This window comes from Numida meleagris, chromosome 1 (genome assembly GCF_002078875.1).
Source record: "Numida meleagris isolate 19003 breed g44 Domestic line chromosome 1, NumMel1.0, whole genome shotgun sequence".
NCBI lineage: Eukaryota > Metazoa > Chordata > Aves > Galliformes > Numididae > Numida > Numida meleagris.
This window is the reverse complement of record NC_034409.1, coordinates 141,847,220-141,860,477: the sequence shown is the minus strand read 5'-3', so window position 1 is coordinate 141,860,477 and position 13,258 is coordinate 141,847,220. Positions and strand designations below refer to the sequence as shown.

The 13,258-nt window shown below is 37.6% G+C and overlaps 1 protein-coding gene across 2 annotated transcripts in view; it reads left to right on the top strand.

The window, feature by feature from the left end:
* The window catches only part of PCCA (propionyl-CoA carboxylase alpha subunit), a 273,195-nt gene that overhangs the window by 87,530 nt on the left and 172,407 nt on the right, over positions 1-13,258 (top strand). For both annotated transcript variants that reach the window (XM_021416023.1, XM_021416032.1), the window contains one exon: positions 5,113-5,191. In XM_021416023.1, the coding sequence (XP_021271698.1) occupies positions 5,113-5,191 (79 nt within the window). The remainder of the gene's footprint in view (positions 1-5,112; positions 5,192-13,258) is intronic.

The following is a 13,258-nucleotide window of genomic DNA, read 5'->3' as shown; positions in this document are numbered from 1 at the left end:
AGCTTTATAAACGTGACTTTACAGAACAAGTGCAGCCATGATTTGTGGAATGCATGTAATATGGAGCGATCAGCTTGCTAAAGGAGTTACTTCAAATTGTATCTGTCTGCAATTGGACGGGGTATTCTTTTTACAGAAGCTAAGCATGGTGCGTTTCTCCTGATATGGAGGCTGACACTGGTGATGCTGTGATCCTCATTTTTCATCACTGTGTGCAGTGCGCTTAACTTGAATATCACCCACACCGCCATCCTTTCTTCTGTGCTTTCCAGAATAAAGTCACTGCTCAGCTTCTGAATATCTTAAGTACTGGTGAAAAGAGCAACCAGCAAACTGTCTGGGACTTTTTTTGATGAACATTGAGTGTAATACGGGTTTAATGAGTTTTGGCTTTTATTTAATAGAGCTTAATATTTTTGAAAATGTTAAACCATATGCTTGAAATTACATGTGTTCTTAAATGCTTTCTAGAAGGAGAATTAAATTCATTAAGAGATTTCTCTTGGTTTTAATTTTTTTGCAATTTCTTGTTAAGAGACAGTAGCTGTAAGTAGCTATTTAAGTTCATCAGTTACATAGTTCCAAGAACCCACTTGAAATATGTCTCACTTGTGCCAAAAGCTATGCCTGTGCCTTAGTGGCAAATAGAAACTGGGACTTGCACTGCTGCAGACGATTCTTCACCACTGGAACTCTTTTCCAGTTGGAGTGTAAGCTGCGTTCTTACCTTGCTGTGGTTAACTACGCTGAAGCTTCTCATGGTGGGCCTGACTGACTGGTAGGCTGACAGCACCAAGTCAGCATTTCTGTGGGTCAGCCTTTGTCCCTTTGGGGAAACCAGGTGATTACTGATCACTGCATGCAAGCAGAAACAAAAGGAAGAGAACATCAGCCGAACTATTAGGAGAACTGGCAAATAAAATTGTTTTCAGTGCCTAAAAAGGCATGTATAGTATTATGAATTTATATTGGTTCAGTTTCATTTCAGTGGTGGTTTTGCTTTTTTTTTTTTTTAGATTTCCTTCAAATCATCTTCGATTATTTTAAGTAGGAAGGCATCTGATGGCTTCCTAGGCACATTTTAAAATTAATTCTTACTTAATTTTCTTCTAACTTCTAGCGTTCTATTGACTAGTTCCCGTTTTTGATATCAAGCAGCACTTTGGGGGTCATTATATCAAGGCAGTCTTAAATCTGCAGATATTAAAGTTTATTACAGACACCTGGGTAGTGTATTTTGTTTAGATGGAAAATTCTAAAACCATTTTATGAAAAGTAGATGTCATGTAGTGAAAAAAATTTGTCCTTTTTAGCCTGTTTCCACCCTTGTTGTGACTGACTGATCAGTTTCATTAGCCTTCAGTCTCATTGTGACCGCAGGTCGGGAGACAAGCCAAATAATTTGTTATTTCAGGGGATCTAAAATAAGATGAATTTAAACTTTCTGTGTAAGGCTCTGGGTGGATAATGTCCTGTGTATATGACAAGGCACTCAATAATCAAATACTTTCAGATTATTTTTAAATTAATGTATGTATGGCCTAAGTATTCTAAGAGTGCTTAAAATAATCTTTTTTTTTTTTAAAATTTATCTAGGGTCATTACTTAAAACTCTAAAACATTGTCTAATGTTCTCATGCTGCCATTGGTTTTTCCTGCTTTCTGGCCAAAGATCCGGTAGCAGTGGAGTATGACACCAGGGCTGAGACATACTGCCTTTGACTGTTTGAGTCTTGTTTATGGAAAAGAATTTTATAAGTACAGGTGAAGAAAACATACCGTTCACCTCTCATTTGAGATATATTCTCCCAAGTTGTCAAGTATGAGCACTGCAAAGATATTAGGCTAAGTCAGGTACTGGGAGAGGTTCAGGCACACTGCTGTAGAGGCTCCTTCTTAAAGTCTCTCTTCTCGTATTTGTCTGTGTGGGCTGTTCTTTTCTTGTGATCTCTTCTGAAGTGCTTAATCACACTGGCTATTCTCTCACGCTACTTTCGAGTCCATTTTTAAGTTATATGTTAAGAGCTGCCAGCTTCTTGATTTCTAAGGCATCAATGAAACTTTGGAAAGCTTACTTTTCTGAATGAATTGAACTTATGTAAGTTGGTGCCTATTTTAAGGAAGGGTTGTGAAAACTTAGCACTGACTCAAAGGGTGTCTGCTTTGTAAGGCAATTTGTTGATATTTTTATGGGTCCTTATAAATGATATTAAAATTTGTTTGCTTGCCTCTCTCTTCCCACAATTAATGCAACCAGTCCATGGGAACATATTTCAGCAATTTTGACTGCTGCTGAGTAGTGCAAAAGTGGTCAGGAGAACGATGATCATCTCCTGATCTTGGAGCACTCGTGCACTCAATAACTACGCAAAGATAAAATTCTATGAGGCCTTCCTTGGCTTAGGACGGATCAGTCTTCGGTATCCATCAAAGAACAGCTATGTCTAGCTAAGTACAAGTCCCCTTATTTTCAGGAAGCTGGCTAATTGTCATCTCAGCTTGCAGAATTCTCTTGCAAAGAGTGTTTCCTTCTCGTCCTAAAAAGCGACATGTATCTTTTTAAAACCAAACCGTCCTTTGATTTTATTCTATTTTTTTCCCTTGACTCTCTGGAATCTTTAATTGCCTTGCATATGACTGTGATCAACATGTAATCAATATACATAAGATGGGGGAAAGAAATGCTAAGCGTTCCTGAAACTAGTAATACCACTGGCCTTGAGTATTGACTGATAATTTAACGAAGTGAGCTGTGATAAGTAGACTTAGGTGTCCTGTAATATAAACTTACCAAAACTCACTGGCAGCACAGCTATTTTGCTGTTGAAATGGAAAAACAGTAAAACTAAACATTACTTGCAGAATTAAAATCTGCAGACTGTTTGAGAGACTAATATTATTAAATTGGAATTGTTAGCACAGCTGATGATTTTTTTTTTTCAAGTACATGTAACACTGGATAAGATAGATTACATGATGGAAATTGCCATAATGTGTTTACCGTAATAATGCTTAAAACTGTACTTATTTCAGAATTACAGACTTTCTGAGCTGAACAGAATCATGGCATTGCCATAAATGCTGCAAGTTAGGTGATATTAATTCACTTAAGATCTCACTTCTTGCTTGAAAATCATACAGGATATGCTTTTTGCTTTATTTCAAGACTTGTCCAGGAGTGTGGCAGTTACCAGGGGTCTGGAAAAGCAACTACAACGTTGAGAAATTGCTCTCATGTAGATGATATACATACTGCATTTCATGAAATTGAGTTGGACTTCACTGTTCCTGCATGAGATCTAGAGCTGTTATGTGCATGCCATTTTATCTCTGAAATTATAGAGGCCTTAGAAATAACTGATAAGATTCTGGATTGGACCCACTGTAGTCTGAATAATCCCATCCCCCTCTGTGGGCAGCATCAGGTGCTTGAGAGGAAAATTTAACACCGTCTAGCAAAGTTCCTTGAATGATTCTCTTTGGTCTTTACTATAAACCCAGTAAGTAAAGATTACTTTAGACTCGAAAGCATGAAGCTTTACAGAGTTTTGGTTATCCCTGCCTGTATGAAGTTGAGATTTGTGCTTTCATATGGTAGTTTGTTACCTTCCTACAGCTTTCAGCTGCATGAACGCTCTGTAGTATGGGGTTCCACAGTCTAATTACATTTTATGTGGGGAACTATTTTACTGATTTTTTTTTTTTGCTGTTTTTGTTAATTCACTGTTCTCTTGTACTGTTTCTGCTTTCTTGCCTTCCAGATAACATTTCTGTGTTTGTTTCTTATGCTTGTGTCATGCCTCTTTTTGTTTGAGTCCATTTTGATCTTCTTAAGCAAAAGGTATTTCCAGATCTTGCTGTTTTTAAACGTCTTATGAACCTCCTTCCTTTAAGTGACTTTGCAGAGGAGGTGGGAGGGATTTATCAGTGCTACTTGACAGGGTGCGAGTAGATCTACATTTCAGAAAAACTGTAAGCATTAGTTATGCATGTGACGGCAGACTTGACCATTTCTATTAGGGAACTGTATTTGAATGTCCCTTTCTGTCCCCAGATCAAAGCCTTTTTTAGGAACGTATTTTCAATTTGCAAGGACTGGCTGGCTTTTATTATCAGACAGTAAGAGCTGGTCTCTTGTTTGGCTTAATGTTATGATTTTCATTAATGGTATTGGGGACCAAAAGTATGAGGAATATTTTGGCTATCATAGAAACATCAAAAGCTTTCTGAGCATATCCTTAACTTTCAAGTTCCCATACACACACATGGGAGAAAGGTGAAGTTCACTGATATGAATAAGAAATTGTCTTAGGAAGTTGTTTTGAATTCAGAGCGTACTGTACAGCAGGATACACAATCATTACTAAATATGCTTTTAAACTGCATACATTGGTACTATACTTTTTTTTAGCTTTCAAAAAACTAAGATCCTGACTCATACCTATTAAGGTATCGTGTTCTGAAAGTGAAACATTACTGGTTACACGCAGGTGGATTTATGCTGCTCACTTTTTTTGTTACTTGTCAGATTGGGAAAAAATGTGTTATTTTTAGATCATTATTGCACAATGCTCACGATGTTTCTGATGCTTATTGCATAGTATTTGAGCAGCACAGCTCAATGGATATGCTCTGTTATTTAAAATGGACTGCCTCAGAAGTAAGTGTTGAATTTGGTACAGGTTTGTTTACTGAACCTCTTGACCGATAGTTTATGAAGATTTGCTTATTCTTGCTAATAATTCTTTTTTTATCACAATGATATTTTATTTGTGCTATAGCAAAGAAACTATTTTTTGTTTCTAAAGAATGTGAGTTTAAAAAGGTAAAGTTTTTTTATTCATGAAACATTCTGTTACTTGGGAATAATTTATTCAGTTTTTTTTTTTAATATAAATGAAATAGAAAAGGCAACCTTTTGGTGGCTTTAGAAATCATTGCACTGACAGCTAAGTCTTGGGAAGAAAAACCTCTCCTCTCTCTGCAAACAAGAAGCATTTTAATAAACGGAGTTATTGTCTACTAGCATTATTGGACATGTGGTCAGTTGTCATGTTTCTATGACCAACTGATCAAAGTTTGAACTTCTGTCTAATTGTTCCCCGCTGTTAGGCTACCCTGTCATGATCAAGGCCTCAGCAGGTGGTGGTGGGAAAGGCATGCGAATCGCTTGGGATGATGAAGAGACCAGGTGAGATGCTGTCCAAAAGCTTGCCTTGATGAATGCTGCAGTTACTGAAGTCCCATTAAGCCACCGTGAGCTGACAGTTGAGCAGATATGAAATGTTAAACAGAAATTGGATAGTACTTGTTTTTCTCCCTTTGGTAGAGTGAGTGGTATATTTTGGTACTTTGCAAGTGTGTATTTTAAATTAATTTTTGCTTAAACCTTGAAACATAGTCCATTATTTTGAGTAAAAATGCAGCCCTTGCAGCTGCCTTTTTAGTCCAATGTCAGACTGTAAATTTGCACCATAAATAATATTCTACTGTACGCTTTCCAGAATGCTGATGTATTAATTGTCTTTGTGTTAGGTAGAATGCTTGTTGGTCCTGCTTCTCAAACATTAATGCGAGCCATTAGCTCTGTTAAAGTTGATGAGACTGATTATTCATGTTTGGAAACAGTGTTTCCAGAATGTGCTCTAATAGCATACTTCTGTGTTTAAAGTATTTGTCTCTGCAAAATGTTATGCTTTCGCCTGTTTGAAACTGAATATTTGTCTAAACACACACTTTCATATGTTTTAATGCTTTTCTGAATGCTGAACCCTTTAGGATACTCATTGCTGATTGGATGTGTCTTATGATCTATTCTCGTCTGATATTCTGACAGTGAAGAGCCTGGTTCCAACCCCTTGTGCCACTGTTACAAAAAGCTCACTGTAGGATTTTTCAAAGATGTATAATAAAAAGCCTATTTGATCTAAAAAGGGGGTAACTTTCTAAATGTTTTCCTTTCCACGTGGTGGAATGAGCTTGAAATATAATTGGAGTTTCCATTGGTTTAATTGTTAGTTGCCTGTAAGATTTCTCTGGCATATTGTTTTGTTCTCTATTCATTTTTTTTGTTGATCTTGTCTGAAAACCTGAAAACGGAGATAAAACTTTGATAGTTACATTAGCCTTATTTTACAGTGTAATTTTATAGAGTAGTATTAAAGTGCTATGAGAAAGAACACACACTGAGTTGCAGATCAACAGTAGTCACTGATCTTATATCAAGTAGAAATGCTTGTTTTAATTGTTAAAGGTAGGCAGTGATGAAAACAAAAAGTATGTGGCAAAATACTTGTTTCAGAATGTTAATTAAGAGAACTGACAATAGAAACTTCTTATTTACATGTGAAATAGAACATTTGAAGAAATATATGAGTAGTTTGTAGTATATGTCCATTAATTGCTTTATAGAATTAGTTTTTCCTTTTCATATAACTGAAAAGGAGCATCTGACTGAGTGTTTTGAAGGCAACTCAAGTTATTAGTGGCAGAACAATATTATTAGACAGCTTTAATTCATGAAAAGTTGTTGACATGACATTTTCTTGCTGAATCAAAATCCATGTAATCTTAAAAAAAAACACCAAAAAACCAAAACAAACAAACAAAAAAACCCAACCCAAAACAACAACAACAACAAAGAAGAATGCCCAAAAGCCTGTTGTTCAGCCATAGGCAGACCTGAGAAGCCAGTATCGGAATGACCTTTTATATTTCAGGGCTCCTACATCCAAGATGACTCTGAAGGACTCTTGGTAGTATTTTGATGTGGAAACTGGCTTTGGTGTTGCCACATGAGATGAATTCCAAATGCTGTTTGAAACAACAACAACAACAAACCTTATATAAACTCATTTTACTTGAAACTTATTTTGGATTTTCAGAGTAGCTGAAAATTTTCCCTTTCTTAATTTGCTATAGGGAGAGCTTAATAATGTAATGGTGATGTGACATGTAAATAGCCACCAGAAAGGGAAAAAACCTATCTGATTGACGTAATTAATGCTGCTATAGAATTGTTTGCTGTGCTAACTTACTAATGCTTCATCTTTCACATCTCTTAAATAGCCCAGGTAATGAAAATTGTTAGATTACTCTAGGTATAACTCCTGTTATATCTAAGATTTCTGCCACATTCAGTTCATATTTCTAAGTAGAAGTACTGGAATACTTTTATCATTCTTGCAACTTTTCTTGAAATAGCTCTTCAAGAGTGTGTGATTGTGGACGGCTGCCATGTTCCTCTTTCTCTCTTTGGGGATACCTGCCGTTGTATTTCCTGAGATTTCTTCATATCTCAGTTATATTCCCTTTTTTTTCCCCAAGTTTGAGTCAAGTGCTAGTGTGGAATTTTATATGCAGTTAGCGCCACTAATCTAGATCTGAAATTAAAACAACCTTATTGTCACTCTGATGTATTCCTATGTCAGTTATCTTGGTTTGGATAAGTTGAATTCCAGATGCCCTTTTTAAACTCATAGATACACAGTTGAAATTGTATTGAGAATGATATCCTGATCTCTGAAGAGCAGTTTACCTTGAATTAAGGTTTGTATGTTCTTTATAGCCTGAGAAACTGATGCCTAAAGTTCTCCTGCTATATTTTTCTAAAAGTTTTCTTGTACTGCTAGAGTTAAACATCTTTGCTCTGTTCTGGTGTAGAAAGAGCTGCTATATTTCTATCCTAGAAGTCCCAGTCTGAAAGTGGTTTCCAAATACAAAATAGAATAATTCAATTGGAAGGGACCTACAACAGTCGTGAAGTCCAACTACCTCACCAATTTGGGGCTAGCCAAAAATTGAAGTGCATTATTGAAGACATTGTCCAAATGCCCTTGAACACTGACAGGCATGTGGCATCGATGACCTTTCTAGGAAGCCTCTTCCAGCTTTTGGCCACTCTCACAGTAAAGAAATTTTTCTTCATGTCCAGTCTGAACCTCCCCTGGTGCAGCTTTGTGCTGTTCCCACACTTCCTGTCATCAGTTACCAGGACCGATACCTCTCTCTGCACTTCATCTCCAGGAATGTTGCAGAGATCAATGAGGTTGCCTCTGAGCCTTCTTTTCTCCAGATTAGGCAGTGTGATGGTCCTTAGCCTCTCCTCATTGGGCATGCTTTCCAGTCCTGTCAGAGTACAGTGCTCACTCATATTGAGCCTGCTGTTGTCCAGCACCCCTAGATCCCTTTATGCAGAGCTGCTCCTCAGCTACTTGTCTCTTGGTCTGTACCTGTATCTAGCTTTACTGTATCCCAGGTGCACCCAGCTATTACCTTTTTTGAACTTTGTGCCATTGATGATTGTCCAGTTCTCCAGGGTATCTGGATCTTTCTGCAAAGCGTCACGTCCCTCCAGAGCATCAAGAGCATGTTGCAGTTTAGTATCGTCAGTGAACATGCTAAGGTTGCATTCCATTTCTGCATCTAGAGCACTGATAAAAAATGCTGAGTGGGACTGGCCCTAGAGTTGAGTCCTGGGAAGCACCACTAGTGACTAGCCACCAGCCATGTGTAGTCCTATTCACTATGACACTTTGAGCCTTATTTGTCAGCCAGTTCATCACCCTGTGTAACATGAACCTGTTCATCTCACAGTTGGATAATTTTACTTCAAGGATGCTGTGAGAGATGGTATCAAAGGCCTTACTAAGATATGGAAAGATTACGTCCACTCCATCCTCTTAAGTGGGTGACTATTGTAGAAAGAAATCAAATTATTAAGGCAGGACTTTTCCGTGATGAACCCATGCTGATTATATCCAATAAAAGCTTTGCTTAAATGCCTTTTAGTATCCCCCAGGATTATCTTCTCCGTAACTCTTCCAGGAACCAAGCTTAGACTAATAGGTCTGTAGTTTCCTGGGTCTTCTCATGCACCCTTCCTGTAGATCATTATGACACTGCCTTGCTTCCAGTCAGCAGGGACCTCCACAGACTCCCAAGACCTTGGTAAATTGTTGAGAGGTGTCCAGCTATACTGTCGGCTAACTCCTTTAATGCTTTTGGGGAAATTCTGTCAGGCCCATGGACTTATGAACATTCAACTTATACAACGGGTCCCTTAAAATTTCAGTGACCTCAATTAAAAAGTCACTGCTCTCCCACTCATGGTCCTCCAGTTCAGAAGACCAGACAGCCCCAGATCCATCATTAACATTAAAACCGAAGCAGAAAAGGTATTGAATATATCTGCCTTTTCCTTATCCTTACTTGTTAGATGAGCATTTGTGCCAAGTATTAATCCTATATTTTATTTAGACCTGCTTTTGCTGTGAACATACTTAAAACAGCCTTTGTCTGGTTTTCTGACACTACAGTGGCCACATCAACTCAAACTGGGTTTTATCTTTTCTTGTTTTCTCCCTGCAGATGTGAACTGCAGTTCTGTAATCTCCCTGTGGAGCCTGACCTTGCTTCCAGAGGTCATATATTTTCTTTTCCTGTTCAAATTCCCCTTCTCTGACTGATCTTAGTTTAAATCTCTCTCAATCAATCTTGCCAGGTTATGAGCCAAGAAATGTTTTCCCCGTCAAAACAGGTGTCCCATCAGGTCCCAGTAGACCTCTTGTCTCAATGACTTCCATGATCATAAAACTCAAACTTCACACTTGCACTTATAACTATGTCTCTGGGCTTCATGGCTTCAAATGGTCTACTGCAAGCTTTGGAAAGAATTTCACTTGAGGACCCTATCCTCTCCTAAGAACAGGTTTAAAGGTTGGGGGTGAGATTGTGATGGATTGTTACTTACAAAGATAGTTACATCAACTTACAGTTCGAGGATCAGAAGTCACTGCACTGGAACTGCTCATCTGTATGTTAAATTCCATAAATTTATTGATAGAAATTAGTTTTTTTTTCTTGTTAGTAGCTTCAGCTGCAAACATGGTAATCATTGAGTCGGAAATTTGCACAGAATTATCTTCTAATGATTCCTTTTTGAGAAATTTGGAGCTTTGTGCTAGCTCCCCATTTGTCTCAACTTTTTCTAGGTATTGAAATCTTGCATGTACACTGATTCAAAAAAAAAAAAAAAAAAAAAAAGCAGTGTTCTCTATTACAAGTGTTTGGCCTGTCAGATTGCTCTGCAGAAGTGAGAGTGTATAGGTTTGGCCTTCTGTCCAGAGCAGGTATGCTCTTGTAGAAGTGTTCAGGTGAAGGGAAGGAGTGAGACTGGATGAGTGATGAACAGTAATTCCTAAAAACTTTTTTAAACATAGTTTTTCATACCAACTGCATGAATAATCATTTATGTAAGTTGCTGTGATGAGATCATTTTACTTTTTTAAAATTTAATTTGGAGTCAAGCTGAAGTAATTGAGTGATTTTTATTTATTTTGTGTAAACTCAGACAACATTTGAATTGTTGGTTGCTTAACTTACCAGTTATATTTTTAGAAGGATTCTACTGTACTAATGATTATAAAATATTTGTTTTTTAACTGTGTCCTTTCAAATTCTGGCCTCAAGAAGAGAAGACTGTTTTCTTTCACTATTTTCTGATACTGGAAACTGAAATATTGCATGATGACTGCAGTTTTTAACTAGTGTCTGTCTGCCTCCAAATAAAGCAGCTGTTTTAATTAAAGTAGCAGTGCTGATCTTGGAGCTGGATGCAACACATTGACAAGGGCCATCTCATTTCAGAGAAACACAGGAAAGCTTGTGGCAGGATCAATAAATACTTTTGTATAGCTTATACGTTAATGTGAATAAATGTACTGTATGGAGAGAGGGGAACCTTTAAGACATCCTGTTCTTCCCTTAATAGAATCATTAATGTTTGAAGGGACGTAGAGAAATTCTCATCCAACTTCTTGATAAGAATTGGGTCAGCACTGAATTTGAAGCATGCTGCTTAGAGATTTGTCTAGTTGGGTCTTGGAAACCTGCAAGGTGAGATTTCAGTCTCTCAGAAGAACCCGCCTCGTTGATCATTTTTTTCTAGCGTTTTTTCTTTTTCTTTTTTTTTTCTTTTTTTCCACGGAATTCAGTTGGAAGATCCCCATTTCAATTTATGGCCACTGTTGCTTTTCTTCTGGGTACTTCAGTAAAGAGCCTTGCTCCTTTGTCTTGTAAATTCCTCTTTAAGTACTAGGAGATAGCTGTTAGGTCCCCAAAGCCTTGTTATCGTCTAGGTTCAACAAGCCTTACTTAGTCTGCCTGTCCTTGCGTGCTCTACCCATCTTGCTAGCTCCCCATTGACCTCATCTCAGCTTACTGACATTGTTTTAGTTCTAGATGGGTGATAAACTGGATGCAGTATTTCTGTTATGGTCTAATGTAATGAATGAAAGAGAATAGTTATTGAATAATTACAGTAGAACCACTGCTTCTACTGGCTATGCTGCAGCTGATACAGCCCAGTATCCGGTTAGACCTCATCACTGTCAGAGTACACTGCTGACTTGGGGCTTGTAAACTGTGATGCTAGGAATCTTAAGCTGGTAGTCAGCTCCACAGCCTGTGCTGATACAAGAGAATTAGTCTGTGCTAGGTACGGGATTCTGCATTTGTTCTTGTGGAAAATTGTAAGATATCTGTGAACTCACTGAGGGCTTCAGTCTGCAGTTGTACTGTGTGGGGAGCATCTTACTTGTAGTGAGGCTCTGCAGTGGGATTGCTATAGGCCTTGAGGCTTCAAATATGAATTCTCTTCTAGCCTTAACCTTTTCTTGTATTCATAGAGAATCAGACCATGTCCACTTTGTTCATATAACCTGTTTAAGGAAGGGTAAGAGTGCTTATAGTAATTTGGTAACAGAGCAAGTGCATTTGCACAGGTCTGTAAAATACAGACCAGGTCAGAATAACTGTGTAATTTCTGCTGTATATAATTTGAAAGACTTACAGATGGACTAGATAATTAGGCATCTGATTTTTTTAACAAGTATTGCAGATTAGATTTCTAATTAGCACATCAGTGAAGGAAAAACAATCAATTCTGCATAAAGTTGTCTGATAGAATGCTTACAAAAAGAAACAGAACCTTTGATTATAGGAGTTAAAACAGCTCTAATTCTGTTTCAGTAATCTCAACTGTTGTGTGTGACTGCTTGTTACATCACATTATGTTTTTTGGGCAGATTGGCTAGTGTACAGATTCACAAATACCAACGTCCCTTTGAAATAAGTAATTTAGTATATTAAATTATGAATTTATGAAAGATTGTACATTGAGAATAATCACTCTTAAAATTATGACACATATTGTTTCACTATTTTGAAAGAAAGTGAAGAAATACCTTTAAATATACGCATCTCAATACTGTCAATTTCCCTGTCCCACAGTTCAGTTACACAGGTTTTGTTTGTGAAAGTGTCTGGACTTGAGAGATGTAAAAACTTCAACTCAGTTGTGCCATAGTTCTTATTGAGGGCAAAAATACCAAGATAACTGCATTTCAGTAGTTGATTATGGCTTCCAGACCATTGACCCTGGATTATGGTACATTTCAGTTAAAAATGGTTCATGAAGCTGTTTGCCAGCAATTATGTCTCATAGAAATAATCTTTCTGTTAGGAAAAATAAAGTCAGTGAACATGTAGAATTACTTGAGTTGGAAGGGACCCCTAAAGGTCATCTAGTCCAACACCCCTGCAATGAAATCAGGTTGCTCAGAGCCCCGTCCAGCCGGACCTTGAGTGTCTCCAGGGATGGGGCATCCACCCCCTCTCTGGGCAGTCTGTTCCAGTGCCTCACCACCGTCATTGTAAAAGACTTATTCCTTATGTCCAATCTAAATCTCCCCTCTTTTAGTTTGAAACTGTTTCCCCTTGTCCTTCTAAAGAGTCTGTCCACTTCATTCTTATCACCCCCTTTAAATACTGAAAGGCTGCTATCAGGTCACCTGAGAGCCTTCTCTTCTCCAGGCTGAACAGCCCCAGCTCTCTCAGCCTCTCATCGCAGAGGAGGTGTTCCATCCCTTGGATCATTTTTGTGGCTCTAACATGTCTTATAATCTTTATTTGTTTGATTAATTATGTTTTTAAAAAAGAAAACGGAAGTGTTCGGAACGTGCATGGTATAAAACCGAATTCGGCTTCAATGTGGGGAAAAAGTAGTAGTACATACATGTATTCTGTGAAGTATTGTATTTTCATGTTGTATGTTCAGCTGTTGAATTTGCGAAGTATTCTATATTATCTCATCAAACTAATATACAACTAACCACTGTAATTCTTGAGTGTTATGAGAGTTTTGCCACCTTAAGTAGTGGTGACTTTTACTTCTGTATAACAAGAACTTGATAACTAT